At 41.1% G+C, this 22,136-nt stretch overlaps 1 protein-coding gene across 4 annotated transcripts in view; it reads left to right on the top strand.

The window, feature by feature from the left end:
- Positions 1-17,507, top strand: part of IL1RAPL2 (interleukin 1 receptor accessory protein like 2) — a 406,561-nt gene extending 389,054 nt beyond the window's left edge. For all 4 annotated transcript variants that reach the window (XM_075763494.1, XM_075763495.1, XM_075763496.1 and 1 more), the window contains 3 exons: positions 495-638; positions 4,495-4,665; positions 14,162-17,507. In XM_075763494.1, coding sequence (XP_075619609.1) covers positions 495-638; positions 4,495-4,665; positions 14,162-14,859 — 1,013 coding nt within the window. In that variant the 3' untranslated portion in view covers positions 14,860-17,507. The remainder of the gene's footprint in view (positions 1-494; positions 639-4,494; positions 4,666-14,161) is intronic.
- The last annotated feature ends 4,629 nt before the right edge of the window (positions 17,508-22,136 follow it).

Below are 22,136 nucleotides of genomic sequence, written 5' to 3'. Positions count from 1 at the left end.
TTCTCCGGTGATTCAGCTGAAGTCCTGGCTTGGCAGCTCATATCAGCTCATCCACTGGCTTCGCAAATACAAAACCAATGTTTAATAATCTTGGGGGGACTAGAGCCTCTTAAATGGGGTACAATATGTCTAGTATATCTACTCTCGCATACTGCATGCAGCATTTGATGCACTTTGCCAATACAGAGGGTTCAAATTCCACAAGCTTATTAAAAGTTGATTAATCCTCTGTGTAAAATCACTACATAACTCCCTTGTAGAAGAATTATGATTATAGCCTCAAATGCATTCTGGATGGTGATTCCAGATGAGCAGTAGATGGAGTAAATGGGTAAAGTTAAGTGATAGGTAATGAACAAAAAAATCAGGCATCCTTAATGTTACAGCAGTTATAATTGGAAGCTGCACAATTTTATGTGAAATTGTACAGTGGATTACAGCAAATAAAGCTCAGAAAGATCATAACCTTTTTTGTCTTTCCTTGCTGATTTTAGATTTGATCTACAAAATAGAGCTTGCTGGAGGACTGGGAGCCATCCTTCTTCTTCTTATTTTGCTCGTGACCATCTATAAGTGCTACAACATAGAGTTAATGCTGTTCTACAGACAGAACTTTGGAGGAGACGAAGCAGCTGATGGTAAGCAGTTGCTCGGGAAACTCAATATATGCAATGGAAATACTTCAGAGACCCAAACTGATGAAACTTCTAGACTGAAATGAATCCCAAAAGGTACCTGCTGCCAGTTTCAGTTCAAACTACTAAGCACCCACCAGTGTAAAGCCCTAAGACTTTCTCCCAAAGCCCCCTGAAATCAATGTGTCTTTTCACTGAAAAGTCACTGGGCTGTGCCATAAGCAAATGGCAGTCAGAAGAATTGTTCATGAGTCTGTTAGAGGCTTTGAATGTCATTTGTGAACTGATTCCTCAGGAGAACTCTTCACGTTCACGTGTCCCGGTGCCACATATGCCCAGGATCACATCTCCTGATTCCATACTGTATGTGGGCAGCCCTTTCGCCAGGTATTTTTCATTTAATGTTTCCACTGAATTGTCTTCAGACTGCCAACTACCACCAGTAACTAGTGAGAGGTGATTGTTCCTGAGGCTAACTGGTTACCTCAGTTAATTGGGAGACTGAAAGCAATTTAGTAGAAATGTACAGCTTGCCAGGAGCATATGTTTAGGAATAAGCTAGGCTGGTTTTCAGTGTTCTTCCCCACCCCCTGCCCTCCCCACCTTCCCTCTCACTAGTATATATTCTGTTTGGTGCCTAAAGCTATCATATATTTTTAAATTGAAGCTTTAATTCTCCTGAATAGAGAACATTCCTGCTTCTATGAAGCTGGAGTAAGCCCTGGTAAACTAAATCCAAGTGGTTTAAATACTTTTATTATATTCTTAACACTTCTATTATAGCATAATCAATATTTTTTTGATATGCATATAACTAGTATCTGCTAAGGATCTGAAGTACAGTACTCAAGTACAGGTACTTTTCATAGCCCACTGTAACACTTAGGAATCATGCAGGCAGTCTGGAATGGTTTATCCAGAAACAATTTGAAAAAAGAGCAGGGAACACATTTCCCGTGTTGTGCCAAAACAATGTCCAGTTACACAGACCGGTTACTTTCTGCAGTTACTATTACTGTTATCAAAATAATAAATGTTTCTGTTTAACACTGGGTAGATATGGTGTGAAAATGTTTCGCTACAGTGAAATCCATAGGAGTTTTGGAGAACAAGTGGAATGACATCAAGGGGATTTTAGAATGTGGAATGATGAATAGCAGGGATAGAGGTCAGGAAAATTCCTCTTTCTTGATCTTCATGTGTGAGTAGGAAAACCTAAAATGATGCTTTTTTGATACAATGCAATACTACACAATATTTGTACTGATACCTAGGAGAAACTGAAGGGTGAGTTTATGTGGGTTTGGAAGTAATCTACCTCTAACACCTTGGGATTATACCACCATAACATCCCTGGTTCACACCAACAAAAAGTGACCCAAAGTGGCAACTTCCTCCAGATGCTTTGATTCATTTATCTCATGTTTTCAGTGTGAATCTGCTGCTGCATTTTTATTCATGTACCTTCCTTGGTTCAATCACTTTTTAATTTATGAATCAATATTATTTTCTAGTTGTTTAGAGGAAAGCCCATGAGTACATAGGGGATTTTGTGTGCATGTTAGTTCTGAAAACAACCTTTTATTTTTCCAGTGCATGATTTTAGAACTATTGCTGCTTTATGTCGCATTCTGATCCTGCAGAATAGAAGATGGAGGCAGAATGTTCCTGAAGTCAAAGCATGTATGGGGATGTTTCTTTCTACTTATGTAGGCTATTGGGAGAAGCATACAGAGCTCCCACGAGCAGTCAGTTGTATAGATGCAATTGCAGGGTCATTTTCCATTTATACATGTATTTCTTCAAAATAGAAGATTTGGAACTCAACAGATTTGCTTTATTCCTATTTCTAAAAATATCCTATGTACACAATGTTGGATGCATTCACTTCCTGTGTTGTGCGTAGCATTGTTTTTGAGGATTAAGGGAAACCATTTAGAAAATGGCACCAAACAGTGCTGCATCCAAAGCATACAGAGCAAGCACAGATAGGTCCTTCTGCTGTGTCCTGCGTATGTGAAGTTTGTGAAGACCGTAGAGGTGTAACACAAGCGTATGGATGCACAGGAGCCGGAGGGAACCGGTTCTGTCTATGTCTTGTGTTCTGAATAGAGGTGACTGGAGAGGGCAGTTGTACCCACGCAGCTGGAAGGGGCAGGGAGCTCAGGGTCTGCTTGCGCGCAATCCGTGCGCGGCTTTCACGCTGCTTTATAACCAGGGATGTCAGTGCTCTGGGGTTTGCTTTGCTGCCTTTGCAGAGCTCTCAAATGTTTGCAGGGATGTTTGCCTCCTGGATCACTTGGTGGTTGGCTTCTCTTAAAAGGTTTTGGCAGGCTTCATTATGGACAGGGTAGCAGGTTTTAGACAGGCCTCCAAAGCTGACTGGCCTTTATTTCTTTTATACTATTTTTGTATGCTGTTGATTTCAGACAAGTATCAGCAAGCCAGGTGGACACCGTCCCATACAGCTGTGGTGACACTAGGCAAATTGCCTTTTACAAACATATGATTATTCACATGCTTTGTCTGTAGCTCTGACCCTCATGGGTCTGGTTGTGTGTCAAGAATTATAAGAAAGTAACCATCATTTCAAGGTCATCAAGGAATGTATCGTATTGGGATTAGCTATTTTTTCTTTTTATCAGAATATATTGATGATTTTTAACTGATTTAATTGTCTTTCATGTGCATTATTCTTTACAGATAATTGGTACTCAGCAATCCTTCATTCATGCAGTTTTGTCCTCACAATATTAACTATGTGATTTTTCATTCTCTGTAAATACTGGCAGCTGCGCTCTTCTCTGGAGACTGAATTGCTGAAGGTTGACTTTTTCGATATACTATTTTCCATTCCTGCAGGGGAATCGCAAAGAGAAATGTCACTAAGACAGTCTGATCCCAGCACGGATCCCAAGCTCGATAGTGGTGCCACTTCTGTTCCTGGCACTGTTGCCAGCTCTTAGCTTCATGTTTTGGATGCAGAGAGCTGGAGACAAGCCCCAGAGCTGTGCAGGAGGAGGGGATGTGTTGCCCTTTCTAGCGAAGCCACTGTGTTGCAGCCCTGCTGTCCTCCTGTGGCATTGCCTGGGTCCCCTCTGTCACCCACTGCCTGCGTCCATCCGCCTTTTGATGAGGCTTTGCCTCCACCCCTGAGCTGCAGGCAGAATGCAGGGAAAAGTCTCCCCCTGGACCCTGATTGCTCTGGGAGTTATTTCCCTCTCTCTTACTGTGAGTCCCAAGTATTTAATACGTCCTGGATCAAGTGACCTCTAAAATTACCATACTGGTTTTAAAAACTACAAGATTTTTCTGAAAAAATGCTTTGGACTTTTGTCAGTGTTTTCTGCATAATCGGTATTCATTTGAGTCAAGCCATGTATTTGCTTAGAATTGCTTGTGCAAGGAAGTTTTCCTTGCTCAAAACTTGCCAAACTTTCCAGGCTCAAAAACTTTTCCAAGCTCAAAACTTTTGCATAATCCATAGCACTCTTGAGGCATGAGTTGAAAGAAAGATTGCCATTAGCAATAAGTAAAGGATTAAAATAAGAAGTTCTAGCTTTAGTATTTGTATCAAAATTGTGCCCACAATCTTTTCAGATGTGAAATGTGTACACTGAGCACATGAAGCAGAGTTACTAACTAGTTCAACATGCAGAAGAAAACTGAAAGGATATCCTTTGTCTGGATCTCAAAAAATTCTCTGTGGAAGCCGGGTTGTATGTTCCTGTCAAAAGTCCCAGCTTTGTCAGGAAATGCTTGATCCTTTCAAGGAATAATATGATTTCCTGGTACTTTCCTGGATTCTTTATAACACTCTTGCAAACAGCAGGCTGACCGTGAATTTGTTTTCTTACAGACAACAAGGAATATGATGCGTATCTTTCATACACCAAAGTGGATCCTGATGCGTTAGATTGTGATAATAATGAAGAGGAGCAGTTTGCACTGGAAATTCTGCCAGATGTTCTAGAAAAGCACTATGGATATAAGCTCTTCATTCCAGATAGGGACCTGATCCCTAGTGGAAGTAAGTATTTCAGACCTTTCGGTTTTAATTCTCTCTAATGTGTCATGAAGGCGTGGACTGTCCAATAAGTACTAGATATGGGAAACCTCTCTTTGTGAAGTGGTTGTGGGGATTGGTAAAGTTTTCTCGGTGCTGTAAATCTGAGCTCTAGGTTAGAGCTTGTTCCTGCACCACTGAAATCAGAGGGAACTGCCATTGATGTCAGCAGAGGCAGGAGCTGGACCTTCCTACAGGGAGGGCTGCAGCGCTGCAAGCAATACTGTAATCCAAAATCTCTACATCAGACACAGGTAGCTAAGCAGGAAACTTAAAAAAAAAAACAAAAAAAACTGTAGTCTCGGTTTTATCCTTGAAAATGGAATTATTGTTTATTATTTTTTCCAGTAATTATTTGTTTGTCTACAGCAGCTTTATAAGTAAAAGTCGTCTTTCCCATTGTGTCTTGTCTTTTTCCCTAACTTTGAAGTCTCATAAATAGCTACAATAGTTTCCCAGTTAATGGTATAGATGCAATTTTTTCATTAGAGTTTTGACCAAATGTTGCATTTCTGAGCAGTGTTGCTACTGTATGAGTAATTGGTAACGTCTAAGCAATACTAATTCTTCAGAGGACTGTGTACGGCCCAGTGATCCAATGCTGTTTTCCATGCTGATGGTGTAATACAGTTGTCCATTTCAAATCGGTTTTGCTGCCATGTCTGAAGATTCAGCAGTGCCTTCGGATGTCTGTACCAACAGTTAATGACTTTCTAGCTGTAGTTATGGTATCTCTTCTTCCAGAGTCATTTTTGGACAAGTCAAAAAAGACCATGAATCGTATGCATCATGTTGATGAATTGTGAATGCACAATATGTTCGCTTTAGTATCACACTTATTTGAAATGCTACTCTTGTGAAAAATAAGCTTTTTTTTATGAATTCTGTCTGCAAATCACTTCCATGAAAAATATTAGAAGAGAATATGAACTTCTCTCTGTATGCGCTACTGTATAGGAAGTATGAACAAGAAAACAAAGCAATGGCTGTGCTAGAGCAGATGTGCCCAAACATGAAACAGCCAGGACATGGCTGCATTAGCAACCTGCCTGCCAAAAGGCATGGAACTGCTGCCTTGCTGCTGCCAAACCCCAGTGGCTGCCCCAGAAGTTGGAGCCTACTTCTCTTCTGATGTTTGAGGGATCTGGAAATGGAGCTCTGAATCCTGTACCATTGGGCAAGAGGAGTCTGAGACTGGTCAGAGATTGTGCAAATTCCCGTGTGGTGGCTTGAATTTATCGTGTGCATTTGCAGCTCCTAGGTTAGAGCTGCTTCCCCTATTTCTTTTGCCCGGCCCCTGCAAGGTGTAAGTTTTACTCCCTTAGTGACTTACTCCAGAAAGGAGACTTGGCTCGTAGCTGCCTTATTTCTGACAGCACGAGCAAGTAGTACTGAATTTTTAGATATTAAGAGAAAATACAACTTTTTGTGTTAAAAATCACAGAACTGTTCTAAATAGGTGTTTTATATCCAACAATATAGCAGAGTTATACATAGCAATTATACAAGTGAATTAAAGAGTTTAAAGGTAGCCCTTCAATGATAACTGTACCGAAGCACAGATTAATCTGGAATGAGAGTCTTCTTTCCAAATGCTGTACCAGCCAGCACAGTATTTTATTTTTGTCTATTTTTGTCAGTCAGACACTCAGCAAATACTTGTCATCACTTTGGGTAGTCATTAAACCTCTCCTGAAAATGTAGGGTACCTGAAAACGTCAGTTCTCATTTATGAACATTCACAGATTTAATACCTCTTTTTTCCTCTCAAACTCACTTCTTCGGTAATATGAAAGGGCCTGATTCTAACACATGGAGCTTCAAGAACGCTTGATCAGACATAATGACAATGCAGAATAAAATGTGGAACTGAAATGAGTCTGATTTGCATCCTTTAGCTTTGAAAAAGATATGGGGGAAGGCACTTTATTTTGAGGGGGCAAGAGGGAGGGAGAGGTGATGGGGAAGGAGGGAAGACTCAGACTCCTGTATTTGTAAGCTCTCCATGTGCGCTGGAGAAGTGGAACGTGGCTGTGTTCTGCCTACTGCTCACCAGCCTTACCAGGACTTGCGGTGCTTAGTGAAGAGAGCAGGCAGCGTGATGCTGTATGGACCTGCTAGAAACTTCAGAGGTAAAGAATAACACATTTTAGAGTGACTGTCTCAAAAAGTGGCAGATGTTGACAAAATATATAGCTCTTCAGGGTCGATTTCTATAGAAAAATGGGGATTTGATTGCGGTTATCTTTTTTGATTTTAGGAAATATCTCTTCTTACACGTAATGCATCTCCTCATCTTTCGGTGTAAACAACTTCCAGTGTAATGTAATGCTTTCCTTCCCTCCATTCTGATGTGTTTCCTTCTATATCTGGTGTACTGAAATGTGTGCCATTCCACTAGGACAGCAAGTAAGGTGTGTTTTGTAAGGCTGGTGGTTTCATATCATCTCTGCAATTTTAAGGTGCTGCCACAGGAGGGTGTGCATTATTGCGCTTGCTTGCTGGCATGAAGCAATACATACAGCTGCTACTTGGATTTGAGAGCAAGCAAAAAATAAATAGTATTTCATTAACTTTCTTGCACACTTCTCTGAACAAACTAAAAAGCTGACTTCAGAAAAATTCAGGGACAAGTTTGATTATGTTTTTGTCCAGCTGGTTCATCTCTTAACCTCTGGGGAAAAGCTATGATAGGCTCTGCATGTCCCAGTGCAGCCGAGGGAGAGATTACAGCCAGATGTGCCTTAGCTGGGATGCACACACCCAGCAGCAAGCTCCTTCACACTGTATGTCTGAGCTCTGCCTTTCGGCTCTGTGCTGAGGATCATCCGTTTCAGAGATGCCCATGGAGCAACTGCTGCTGTCCCTAGGAGGAGGGAGATGATGGCTGTGGGGACTGACGCCACCTCTTCACCGTTGGGAAGCAGATCCCTGGCCTCCAGAGTTCAGGTCAGATGAGGCTGACTCATGTTTTGCAGTAGATGTTGGTTTCCGTGCCCTGCCAGGATATAAACGTTTTCCTAGTGGAGTGTTTTGTCCTAGTGGGAACCACCATGAAGGATGCCGAGGGCCTCAGCGATGCCCACCACATGGTGGCTAGCAAGGACTTCCGTAATGACACTTGGTGCTGCCTGCAAGCAGCACAGATGGACCCGGCTTCCCGAGCTGGCAAGGTGGAAATGGATCTGAAGCAGCTTCTGCTTCTCTGCTCTCACTCGGGCAGAAGCCCAGGTGGCCACACAGGTTGGAAGGTGAGAGAGGAGACATGGTAGGGAGACATGACATGCAGTGTGCTGTGTAAGCAGCAACACCAAATTTGTAACCCAGGATTTGAGTTGCATGTTATAGGAAGTACTATAGCAGCTATTCTTTCTTAAAGAATATTCTTTGGTCTTAGCAGAGTGAGCATTCTTCATTCTGTCCGAGCTGGCAGCACCTGTGCCTTTCTGCCTAGGTAACTAAGGCGTAATTGAACACGTTAGCCTGTGTAAGGAGACTGTGATCCCTAAGATGCAGTTGCAGTTGTTACTAAAGCTTCTTAGCAGTTACCATTTTTTCCACCCTATTAGTTTTCAGGGCTTTGTTAACAAACCCTTTCCCACAGCAAGCAGAGTCTCAAGCCCTGTGAGCTTTTTAATTCAGTGTTAGGAGACCTGAGGAGACTGAATAGTTTGGGGGGGTTGGGGGGTGGGGCGGAATAGGAATAGTTCTGTTTTTACCTGAGCCATTTTCTGTCTTGCTAGGGATGATGTGTCTACAGAGAGAAAGATCTATTTGCACTTGAATCTTCTAAAATTGGGACTACATCAGAGGAAGATATTTTTCTCACATGGTTTCTGCAAATTATTTTAAACCCTGAAAGTGAAGAGGTCAAAACTGTCAAGTTGGATTTTTAATACCAGCAATACAAATCTATTAGAGCATCATCTAGTTGCTCTCTAAGCATATGTGCATTTGATCTTGACAGGATTGAAAAAACATCAACAATTCACTCCAGCTCAGCCCAGGGTATAGATATTGGGCACTGAAAAGAACAGCAATGATGGAATAAAAATCTTTGCTTTTACCTGAAAAATGAGAGGTTGTCAGCACAACAGGAGAGCACCTAAGGCATGTGATAAAAAGCACCCAACAGTCAATATTGCAGTTCTGGCACTTTGTAGTTTTGTCTGCCTATCTGCGTGGTTTTTACCTGGTGAATTCCAGCTTCCTGGGTTCCTGGATGAAGAAAACCCATTTGGACTGTGTGCCTGGAGTTCCCAAGGAGCCTTAATTAGGTAGGGGACACCATTTATGTGGAATGGGAATAGAGTACCCAGCTCCACAAACGCCTTTCAGAAGTCCCTGGTTGTCTACTCTGTATGAATCTTACACTTAATGCCTGGCATGAGCGGGGGTTGCAGGGATAGTCATAGATGAAAGCGGAAGAAATATGAACAAAAGCCAGAAAGCCCGGCTACCCTTGACAGCCCACTGAAGGCCACCAAGGTGGTCAGGGGAGCTGGAGGACACAGTATGAGAGGAGAGCCCAAAAGAACTGTATTTCTTGAAGAAAAGGCCAACAAAGACAAAGCCAAGGAGGAATCTTATTGTTGTCTTTCCAGTGGAAAGCACAAAGATGGAGACAGACTCTTCTCAGAGGTGCACAGTTGTTGAACAAGAGGTCGCAGGTACAAGTTGCAACACTGAAAATTGCATTTAAACATTTGAAATATTTTCTTCGCCATGAGGGAGCTCAGACACTGGAACAGAACCCAGAGACACTGAGAAGAAACCTCCAACCTTGGCGGTCTTCAAAACTGTACTGGACAGGACCCCGAACAATTGTGGCTGGTCCTGCGTTGGACCTCCAGAGCCCCCTTCTAACCTGTATGAGTCTAGGAATCTTTGATTCTAAATATCAGAATTTTGATTCCAACATATATCACCAAAACAATTTCATCATAATCACCCACTTCAGAAACTTCAGTCTGCAAGGAGACATCCCCAGAGCCATCATCTTTTCCTTCTCCTTAATCCCTCCTTCCTTTGCCACCTCAAATACAGGAAGTCTGACAATGGCTAAGCAAGTGGTATGCTGAGAGGGCAGTGTGTCATGCTGATCTGCGTTATTTGTTTCTTTATGTTGAACCCATCAGCCGTCCCTTAGCTTATACTGGGATTGGGCTCTCTCTGGGGAGGGGCCATCACTCTACTGTGTGTTTCAGCAGTTCCAACTGCATTACTGCTCTGGTCTGAGCTAACAGAAGCAACAGATTTAATAAATAGGAAAAACAAGACATGCAATCATTTTTGTTATAATAAAGTAATCAGAGTTAGGGTTTGGGAACTCTTCAGTTAGGAAACCAGGACTGAATTATGCTTCTATAAATAACTTTCTCAACTGATAGTCACATTGCCAAACGCAGAAAGGCTGGTTATGTTCAGAGTGCCAGGAACCAGCCAGTATGGGGTTGGTGGTAGACACTCTGCGGTTCTTGTGGTGCTGCAGACTGTGCTTCCCAAAAATATCCGTAGGACTTTACATGATATCTAGTGTTCTTTCCCTTTCCCCCAACTGCTTCTGCAAATCATTTGACTCTGGTTAGTTAGTCATTTCTTTGTGTAAGCAGCTTTGTGTCCGTGGTGTTCATTAATTTCCTTGCTCTTTGTCTGCTTGCATATTAGGTTGTCTGGGTCTCCTTCCAGCCTCTGGTTAGTGTAGCTTATTGAAGGTTCAATAGGCAGCATGATTTAATTGCAAACGGGATGCATGTCTTGGACTTCTTCAGTGCTTCAAACTACAGCTCAGCATCCTTACACGTTGATAGGTTTGGTGAGCACATATTTGCTGTCAGGTGATCTGTCTTCATTACTAAGGGCAAGTATGCAAAAAACTGTTTGTTTATGGGTCTAAAAGTTCTTGCTGTCCGTACCTCCTTGGGCATTGTGTTGGACGTGATGTAAGTAAGTTACTGATAGAGCTACTAGTAATTTTTTTGACTTCTGGGAAATGCTAACATTTTGAAAACAATTTTTGTGTCATGTTGCAAAATGGTGTTTCAAGGGGAAAAAAGGGTCAAAATTTAAAATGTTCTTTTTCAATAAAATCACGTGCGTTAATTCTAATGCTGACATTTCATTTTTACATTCTAGTTTATGATGAAATACAATCTTTGAGAATTAAAAACTAGTAACTCCATACGGATTTTGTCAAGACAGTTTTTTTCTCCCCTCACAATGAAACGTCATTGCAGTTGACACCTCCTGCAGCAAAAGTGAATTTTCAGCAAAATTATATTTATTTGATGGAAGTATATTGGTCTAGAATCTTACAGTTGATCCTAGTTGGTTATGTCATTCCTGAAATCCCTGCTCAGTTTTTTTCTTGAGACAGAGCCATTTCTTGACAATTACTTCTTAGCTCACTGGAAAGGTGAAAACAACCCTTTCTCCATCCTGTGTTGCAATATGGATTGCTTGGATTCAATCCCTTTGAATAGACGGAACACTTAAGACAGACAACTCAACCTGCGTTTTTTTGAGTGGTCTCAAATTCTGCAGAGAGAGGAGGGTGGGTGATTTAGCAGCTCACAGGTTTATGCCATCAGTCTGGTACCACTGGAAAAAAATAAAGCTTGCATTTCCACAGACAGGAATCTGTACCCCCATGCTTTTCCTCGCAGAACTGTTTTAAGTTGTGCATGTTGGACATGTTGTAGAGTGCACCCAATGGAGCCATGTGCTCCAGGGAAGTTGACACCTACCTGTCCCAAGCTGAAGTTATTGGGAGTACTAAGTACTTCTGGACCAGATAGCTGGAAAATGCATTTGCCTTTTCGTTGGAGTTTCCAGTTTCCTACAATACACTTTATCCTGAGTGCACCACCCTGTACATTGACCATGTCTATCTAACCAGCTGCAAACCGGGAATTTGAAAGAGCACCTAGTGGTCAATTGTGAAGGTGTCTGTGTAGTTGTCTGTAGAAAGCTCTAACTTCTTGCAATATCCAGTAAGTAAGGTGGACGTGCCAAAGTATGGGAGAGGCACAGAGGGGAGAAGTATCCATCTGAGAAAACAGGGAATTTTTCCTGTCTTCCCACCTCATTCCCTGTTTGACTAAAGCAAAGTCTGGTGAGTTTTTGATTGAGATGGTATAATAGCTCATTGCTGGGTTGTTGCTATTGAAATTACTGCTGCTGGATATTTGAAGAGATGAAAGTGGAGTGATTTTTTGTTTGTTTTGTTGGTTTGTTGGTTTTGTTGTTTTGGTTATTTTTTAATTGGATGCATATGGTATACGCATGGCTGTGCTAAGCACTAACCTGGATACGTAGTACTGACCGGTATTGTGTCCTGCAGAGAATTGTCTTGTACATAGCAGTGTTCTGAGTTGTTTGAAGGAGGGATGAATATGTCTCAGGAAAGATGCATGATAGTTTGTTGTTTTACTGTATCTTGCAGATTCAACCTCTAATGATGAAGCTTCCCACCTAAATTCTTTCTTTTTGGGAGCAGAAAGAAAGGAAGAAAATGAAGAGTCTGAGCTGTTGATACATTGGGATAATCTCTTTCCATTGTATTGAACATTTCTACCTTTCCTTAAGTTTTGTTTCACCAGTTCTGCTTATCATTTTCTCATTGTTGCTGATTCTCTCCCCTCTCCGCTGCCTCTCCCATGGATTTTAATGTTGAATTTTTTTCATTAATGAGTAACTATTTTACACAGAGCAATGTGAGGGTTTTCCTCATAAAATATTTTAAGGAAAAAACCCCCAAACTGTAAATGCTGCATGATTAAAGAGTGATAAAACTTTAACTAAAAGTCAGGATTGTTGCATAGACATTTGTAATGTATGTGTATGTCTTAAATTTTTGTGTGTCTGTGGGATGTTTGCAATTGCCTTTTTTTTCCATTTGTGAAAGAAATTCTTCTTGCTGCTAAGTGGTGAAATAAAACATTGGTAAAGGCAGATTTGATGCTAACTATGCCTTCAGTCTCATGAAAATAAGCTATTTTAGAATGTTCCTGTTGGCCTATTTTGTAGCTGTTTACTTTACTGGAAGTGGTGTGAATAAGCATGCTGTGGTATGGTGCCTGGGACTATAAAAATGAGTCTTGCAGTAACAGATGTTGATTAATGATGTTATTTGTAATCGTTGTTCCTGCTAGAGGGCAGTGTGTGTAAGAGAGGCCCTGCCCTGTGCTGAGTAAAGATCTGTTCTGTGCAGCTCTTGTGTCCAAGTCTTCATTTATAACACATGCTTCTCCTCTGTTGTCAGGCGGCACATTCAGAGTAGCATGGTCAAGAGATTCATGTAGTTTAAAAAAAAAAAAAAAAAAGATTATATCCTGCCTCTAAGCTTGCAATCACAATGCTATGCAAGCAATGAACACTTTTCTGAGCTTAGTGTTTTTTTCTCAAATGATTTCATTTTTCTGGTCTTGACCCAAAACCCATTGAAATTAGTTGAGGTCTGTTCATTTGAATGGGTTTTGGATCAGGTCTGTAAGCAGATCTCTTCCCCTCCGGTTCCATGTGAGACCAGTGTAATTGGCTTCTCTTCCCTACCATCCCTGGGACGAGTGAAACTCAGGGATCCAAGTCCAACTTCAAGAATATTTTGTAGTTCAATAAGCTGACATCATGGAGCTAACGATGGGGCTGGCATTTCTGCTTACACTGATCGTTTGCAACTACTTGGCATGCATGAATAAAAGAAGAATACTATTTTCTTTGTCACTAATGTCTCAACAAATAAACACCTCCAATATGTTTAAATTTTCCATTTGTTCCTGTCACTTGTGAAGTTTCTGTTAATACCTTGGGGTACATAGAAGCACAGGTTTGTGATATGAAAACAGACCGTTGAGCCACAAAGAACATTATTGTGCTTTTGTGGTCAATACCTAAAGAACAAAGAGCTACCACGATGCTTCTATGCAATAGCACAAGTTCTGCATGTGATGAGGGTTGATTTCTTTTTGAGCTCGTGCAAGTTACAGTTCATACACCCTGCAGCACCCTCATGTCCTTGCATCTGAAACACAAGAACTGCTTCCCAGAGTGTGCTTCCCTCGATGCGATGTTAATCATAACCAGCGTTAATTTTAAAATTTTCGCAAACATTACATTGATCTTGACCTATATTTTTTCAGTAAGTGAAATATATATTTTTAGCCTCTAATGCATCTACACAGTGAGGAGATTATGTAAATGTCATTCTGTTGAGATGAACAGGGAAAAACAGTAATGGATGGAGGGTGTTATTAAGGAGTTTTCTGTATGTGCTCCATAAATAGAAATATGTTGTGATACACAATCCTGGTTTTGTTGGAGTGTATTGTGAAATGCCCCTTGTCTTAAATGGCATGGATCAGTAAGCTGTAGGATTTTGTTATACTTGATTGCAAGCCTGATGTTTTGATACAATAGACTTCTTTATTCTTTACTCTTTCTCTCTTTCTATAATTTGTAGCCTACATTGAAGATCTCACAAGATGTGTTGAACAAAGCAGAAGACTCATTATCGTGTTAACTCCAGACTATGTTCTCAGGAGAGGATGGAGTATTTTTGAGATGGAAAACAGACTCCATAACATGCTAGTCAGTGGAGAAATCAAAGTTATTTTGATTGAGTGTACTGAATTAAAAGGGAAAGTGAATTATCACGAAGTGGAATCTTTAAAGCACACCATCAAACTTCTCTCAGTGGTCAAGTGGAAAGGACCAAAAAGCAGCAAACTGAATTCTAAGTTTTGGAAGCGCCTAGTCTTTGAAATGCCAGGGAAGAAAAAGGAGGTGGTGTCTCGGCATCAGGTCCTGGATTCTGCAGAGCAGGGCCTTTTTGGAGACCTCCAGACTGTACCCTCTCTTGCCGTCACAGGCACTTCTGCCACGTTGGTAGAATCGCGGGCTGATTTAAGTGATTACCATCAAGCAGACTCTGTGCAAATGAGACATTATTGCAGAGGATATGAATATGATGTGTCAGCAGCAACATTGCCAATAGCTTCCATAAGCAACCATCACACATACTGTAACATACCTTTGACACTACTAAATGGACAGCTACCTCTTAACAATACCATGAAGGATCCCCAAGAGTTTCACAGGAACAACCCATTGCTACCTTTATCAGCAAAGGAGCTTAGCTTCACCAGTGATATTTGGTAGCGAAGATCAGGACTCTTTTGAGATGCTTCATGACCCCCATGAAGACACGTTTTTAAAGAACTTTGCCCTAACCCCGTGGGGTGAGAAAACATATTCGAAGCAGCAGCACACTTGTTTGCTTTTCTACTTGAACTTTTTTGTTTACATTTACAAATTACTGACAAAGGGGGCATTCTTTTGTAACTCAGCAATGTCCTTCCTGTCTTTTAATGTACAGTTTTATGGCTTCTTTAAAAAGGAGGGGGGAATAGAAAAAACACATCCCATCATTTTACAGTAGGTTTACAATCTGGGATGGATAAAAGATCACTGTATATGATCTCCGACATCCATACATGTTTAAGTAATAGTATTTGAAATACACGGAAGTCCTTGGGTTTTCCCACAGAGACTTCTGTTCAGTTTGAAATTCTAATCATCCAACAAAAATGATTCTCTCCTGCACAGATCAGACGGGGTGGATCATTCTCAAAAGGAAGGAGGACGAAACCTTCCTGGTAACGTTGTCTTGCAAATACATTTTAGAAGATGACCAGCTGAAACAATGCAGATGAAGCTTTATCAATAAAGTGCATAGTAACAGTTGCTGCAGAATAAATCACCTGCTCACATCAGCATCTCTTCATTTTATTATTGAGGCATGTTGTATTCCTAGTCAATGGTTAGCAATGTGATTTTATTGAACAACTTACTAGAATAGCGGAAGATGTTTAGGGGACAATTTTTCTGGCCATTATAGATTATTTCACAATATTTTGCAGATTTTTAATGACTTTTTTTAAAACAGTTTAAGTATAAATTTATCTGTCAGTCAATTCATTAATTTGAAATTTCTTAAGATCTCTTGAGCTCTTTTAAGATTTGTAGTTAATTCAATGTAATTTTACGTAGGATTTTTTTTTCCAAAGTCAGTAGTTACAATTTGCAATTAACCTTTTTGTGAGAACATCAGCAATAGAAAATAATTACTACAGCAATATTCAGAGAAGAAGTGCTAAATTATTCAGGTTTACTAGTCGTCTGACTTCAATTGCAGTGATAATCACCTAAGACGGTTCTCTCTCTCTGTTTATCTACCTGTCAATTTATGTACCTTTTAAATATGGCTGAAGCAGGAATATTTCTGCTCTCTGTGCAACTAGTGAAAAGTGGTATTTTTAAGCAGCTGGTAAGGTCTTGCCTTTCTCACTGATGTGAGTGATCCCATCAATCAAATAGGATACTGTCATTTATCTTTCACGGAAAGCATTCTTGCTGCTTGTGGATGAGAGGTGTTATACAGGTACTCAGCATCAGGCGTTACTACTCAGCGAGTTGAGTTTTCTTTGGACCGTATGAGATTTCCATACTCAGTTGATTAAGGGTTGCAGAGTCAGACCATGGAGACAACAGTATTCAAAGAAAAAGTTCTAAATAAGGAAGGCAGAAGCCAGTTTTGCAGGTTTTGGCATGGCTTTAATGAAAACACAGTAGACATGAGAGTTTTGTCTCAGTAAGATCTGCTGGAGCAAGTTCCCAAAAATATTTTCGTGGCAGGCAACCTTGCCTGTATTTCAGTATGTTTTTAGCATTGTTCTCTTTGCATGAATAAAAGTTAGCACTCTGCACTCGGCTGCCTGTGGTTTCATCAGCAAACAAGTTCAGTAAATCCTTGACATTTTGTAGAGGTTCCTAAATTGTACCCTACAGTCAAATGGAAACAAACACTGACCTAAGACTTAAAAGTATCCAGAATTGGCCCAAAGGCCATGAGAATGATCTCAAATGTGCAATAATTCATAGAGGTCGGTATTTTTCCATTGCTTCTTCCCCAGTTCTTTATTCTGTGCCCTCTTACACCAGTTATTATCTGTGAGATTTTCATTAGGTTCTAAATAATACATGTTTCTCTTGTTTTTTCTAGCATTATTATGCATTTGACACTAACACCGAAAATGGAAATCTGGAAAAGATATTAATTTATTACACAGTATAGGACTATAACTTGCTCTTTTGTGAAGTTAAGTTCCCAACATATAGGTGTTTAATAGACGTATTTTTCTACTGAGAAAGAAAGTGATTTTACCTCCATGATAAATATATGTATTTCAACCTCCTCCCAGAAAGTTACAAAATTTGCACTGTTTTGTAAGTGTTACAGATTGTGTTTACACTGGCTATGTTCTTTAATGCAAAGTGTAATTTAAAAAACGGAAAAAAAACCTAAAAGAAAACCCTGCATGAAAAGAGCTGCATATGTTTAAATGAAAAGCTGTACTTTTCATTACTTTCCTTTCCACATTACTCTAGAATCTGGTTAATTCACATAGAATGTTCGGTGAGATTTTAAACCTACTAGTTCTGTATCAAGCATGCCATGCAAACTCCAAAAAAAGAAAAAAACCACAACCATATGCAGGTTGGTCTGCTTCTTTTATTTACAATGACTAAATATAGGTAGCAAATTCATTTACCTGATGATAATACGTCTCTTAGAGCAGTAGCTATTTCAAAAGCAAAATGCAGTCATGTTTGCATCAAGGTAACATGAAAAGAACAGTTTTTCTGTCATTTTGCAAAAGCACATTGTGTGTCTGTGTATCGATATCTTTTAGTTATAGATGACAAGTCACAACCTGCTTTAAGATTTCAAAGTGTGTATTGAGTACTACAACAATATATACGTGAATCAGAACCGCCTGTACCCCTCTGCTTTTAGTGTGGGGATGGGGACCTGAGCTCAGGAGGCCTCTCGTTGACCCAGTTTCATGTAATACCAGTGTGACAAGTAGAGGCCAAGTGTTTCCCTAGGTAGCACTTAAGCGTCTGGAAAAATACTGGCAAACAGTGAAATGCATCTGTCGGTGGGACTGGGGTGGCACAGAGACCGGGAGCTTGTCCCACGGTGAAAGTCCCCTCCGGCGGGGTCCCTCGTGGCGGCAGTGACGGCTGGATCGGGGCCTTGGTGGCAACAATGTTGTGGCTCATTCATGTGAACTTCGTTAGCTGAAATAGAAGGGCATAATGGCATTTTGCCTTCCTCTGTCTCACCAAAGCCGGGTACTTATTCACCTGGATTTACCGGGGAAGAGGCCAGGGCGCTGCCCTGACAGCGCTTGGTGCTGCCTCTCACTGTGCAGCCCTCGCCACCCCCGGCTGCCCAGGCTGTGCCTTCCCCGGCGACAAAATCACCGGCAGCAAACGCTCTTATTGCAACCACGTGGGGCTTCTGGTTTGGGGCGTGTTCATTTTAAAAATGATTTATAGACTGTTTGGAAACTACTGTTTGTGTACTTAGCTTGGTGCGTGATGTGCTTCAGAAGCAATTACGGTTTGAAGGTTATATATAAAATGAGCTAGAAATTGGAAATCTGTTCAGCCTCTACAGATTTTATGTTCCTAAAGAAAATTCAGAGAGAAAACAGGATAATTGTAAATTAAGTAACAAAGTAGAGTGAATATTGACAGTTCTTTGGGGCCGTGTGCTGGACCAGTATTTTAATAATTAATGTTCCTGTCTCTAGACAGCGGATGAGTAACCTGTATAAAGATATTGTCATACACTGCCTACAGGTCTGCTCCAAACCCCATTCAAGCCAACAGAAAGAGCTCCATCAAATTCAGCAGACTTTGGGTAAGGCCAGGAACCCTTAGGTTTACTGTGTACAGAAGAATAAAACAGACAACAGACAACAGACAAAAGGGAAAGAAAGAAATCAAGAGACTAAGAAGCATTTGCTTATTTAATCTGCCTAAAATCAAGCTTATTTTTGTCCCTGTGTGGTGCGGATATGCTCCAGGACTATCCAGCCTTGGGAAAGGAATTTTGTTCATTCTTTGTTATAAACAAGATAAGGACTTGGGAATAAATAGCAGCTACTTTTAGGGGAAAAAAAAACCCACATGATTTTTAAGGGCTTCTACTCTGGTCTCAGTAGTTCCTTTGATTCAACAGGCTTTCTCTGTTCATCCAAATGCATAAGCACATACTTAAATTCCCCTTAATTCAGTGAGAAATACTTTACTGAGCAGGGGCCTGGAAGAGTAGTCGAGTGCCAGAAATCACGGCATTTAGCAGCCTTTAGAACCGTGCCCTTATGGAAAGCCTCAGAGCAGCTTTTCCGATTTCAGTCTCCGAATAGATGCGAGTATTATGGCAGAACAGCTGTCAGGTCTCACAGTCCTGGTTACAAGAGAGAAAGTCTTCACTGCTTGTTAGCCTGGCAGTGACATCTCCCTGGGAACTCAATGGCAGACACGAGAACAAGGGGGGTTTTTTCCATTGTGTCCCAGTTGGGCAACTGGGAGCTGACCCCATGGGCAGTGGCCATGGGGCAGCTTGCTTCAAAATAGTGTCCGCAAGAAACCTCTACGTCCATGCAGCGTTTTGTGCTGCTTCTCTTGTGCACCCTTCTTCTTTTGTGCACCCTTTGAGGTTCACGCTGGGGCTGCAAAGTTACTGGGACACCAAGAACTAAGTGGAGAGTGTGAAGAAGGGAGAAGAAGAAGAGAGCAGTCAGAGTCCGGGGTTTTCCATGCAAAACCGCTGATTCAGTATAGCACAATGACAGCTCTTGCATGAATGCATCATGTTTGTCCGCTTTTAAATGGATGCTGGGCAAAAATCCCCAGAAAAGTATAATTTCTTGCCAGCTCACTTGCTCCAGAACCTGTCTTGATGATTTTAATATTAAATTTCAGTTTCCTGTTGGATGGGAAACTTTCTTGATTTCTTCCACATTAAAAAAAAAAAAAAAAGAAAAAAAAGGCAAGCTGCTGCTTTATGCTTTTGGAAATTCCCCACGAAGTAAAAAATCACACTTTCTGCTGGTCCTGGGGGTTTGAAACTCACATATAATGCCAGAAGTGTTACTAGATCACCCCTGGTGAGGAGGTGGATGAGGTGACCGGTTTCACAGTGCAGCGGATGCCGTTGCCGGAGAGTACGCCTTCTGGCTCTGGCCTTTCAGCAAACCAAACTGCTCACTTTTGCCATTGCCCCGTTCTACCAGGTGTACATTTCCAATAAAGGTGGTCCAGAGTCAGGAGGACGGTGGGTACCAAACATTACTGTTTAGGACTGTCCCAGCAGTAGTTCTGCAGCTCTTACAACATGTAGTTGCTGGGTGCTGTTATCAGTTTGCATCAGTACCGTCCCCGGGGGTCTCAGTCTTGCAGTCTGCTGAGCAGTTGCGATCACAGCCAGAGCTTGTTTTTCCAAAGCAATTAAGCCACACAGGAGTCAGATCTTATCAAAAGCCCATGTGAATTAGTCCTGGTCCTCAGTTCTTGTATTACCAACGTTCGTTAGGTAGGACTGTGAGAAATGACTGCTCTGAGTAGTGGAGCTGGAAGAGCCGCACCAAGGCGGCAGTGAGCCAACGGCCCCTTCAGCGTGCAGTCAGGAGGAAAATGGGGACCTGAACATTATGATGATGTTCATTTAATGTAACCAATCTCGGTCTATTTGCTTATTAAATAATGAAAAATACATAACAGTACCTTCTTCCATGGTCTTGAAAGTTTTTAAGGTTTTGAAATTCCATAAATAATAGGGATTAAAACAGTTCTATTTTGGCAGTAGTTAGCACAGCAAATGTTAAAAATACAGGATTTTGGAATATTTTGTTACAGGAGGAAAGCAAAATTTGAAAATGGAAATTAATGACACGTCACGTTCTTGCAAACTCAAAGAACAACATTCTGAAATGTACTTTGCTTCCCTAAAGAAATGACATGAAGTGTTTTCGATGGTGAAGGAAGGACAGCTTTGCAATGCTTACCGCAAGAAGCCATTTGATCATTCCAATGCCACTGGAGAAATTCAGAGGTTAATAAGGCTGCTCCAAGGAGGTATAAAACAATGTCTAAAAAAATGGAAACATAAAGTAAAAGTTACCGAGCTTTGCCAGGATATTTGTCATTTAACTATAAAACAGTAGCACTGCCAATAGAAGCAGAACATGACCTGTCAGCATTTTCTCTTCATTGCACTATCATTGTACAGCTACAGACCAAGCAGTGAAGCAAATAAATAATAATAATAAACATACAGTTTGTCAAGCTGAGTCAGATTCTCATGGTAGGTGTTCTATAAACAACTCCTCTAATTCATTTTGATAGAGCGTAATTGGCTTTACAAGGTTTTAAGAGCTTCTCTTCAGGACAAACACAAAGACAAACCAATGTATTTTATACTAGATGAGTTTTGCAATTTCTTTTAAGACTGTAAAATAATTCCTTTGTACACAGCAGTGGGTGGTAAATGTTTTCCTAGCTCCGAGTTTCCACCACGGGCATGCAAAGCGGTTTGCTGGAGAAAGAGCACCAACAGCTACTGCTGAACCCGTCGGAGCTAGGAGACCCACGGGGCTGCATTTAAGTGCAGTGGGGTCCCCGCGGTGCTCACGCGTGACAGGGTGCGCTCGAGTATGGCGCTGGGCAATGCCTAGAGAATATAGCACCAGTTCAGGCTGTGCTCGTACTGTGTAGAGGGATTTGCAAAGTCTCTGGTGCACTCTTTTAATGGAGAGATGTAGGCAAGCCAAGGTGGAAATGAAAATTGTCAAAGGAAGAATTGTGCGCTTTGTTTCTTTTTAAATCCAAATTACTTGGGATTCAGAGCATGCCCTGGGATTTATGATGTGGAGGAGAGAACGAGTGATTCTCATGCAGAGAGCACAAGGGGCTTTGCTTTTACTACCAAGACATATTTTCATGAGAAATCCAGACCCTGATGGGGCCTAGACTTAATGTAAATTAGCATCTTATGAGGTGACTCGAGAAGAGAAGGTCTAATGAGATGTGAAGAAGCTTTTAAAGTACGATATACTCTAATCAGTGTGTGTATGTGGCTTAAAGGTAACTTCTGCCAGCACCTAAAAGGGAGCATTTAATCCTTAGCCCCCCAAATAACATTAGAGAGTCCATATTCTGTGTAGACTGCGCACAGAAAATTAACATCTATTCCACAAATTACAACCTTTAAAACCCTTAACAGCTCTTTGATTAAAGGATATCAAAGGCTTTCTGATCATGAAACAATTAATCTAACACCTAATTCCATGGGGAAATGTTTTCATCCTCCTTTTAGCAAAGGTAAAACAGGGTTAGGATCCATTTTGCCCAAGATCCTACTAAAAACCAAAGGCAGAGCTGGGGCTGTGCCCACAGTCTCCCAGTCTGGAGCTCTGCTCAGCAGATGATATTCCCTGGGCCAGACTGACAACTTCACAGCGGATTGCCTCGGCCTGGCTCCGTGGGGTGCGTCGTCTCTTGAATCAATGGAAAAAGATTGT

This window comes from Balearica regulorum, chromosome 11 (assembly GCF_011004875.1).
Source record: "Balearica regulorum gibbericeps isolate bBalReg1 chromosome 11, bBalReg1.pri, whole genome shotgun sequence".
Classification (NCBI taxonomy): domain Eukaryota; kingdom Metazoa; phylum Chordata; class Aves; order Gruiformes; family Gruidae; genus Balearica; species Balearica regulorum.
This window is presented reverse-complemented; position numbering and strand designations above follow the sequence as displayed.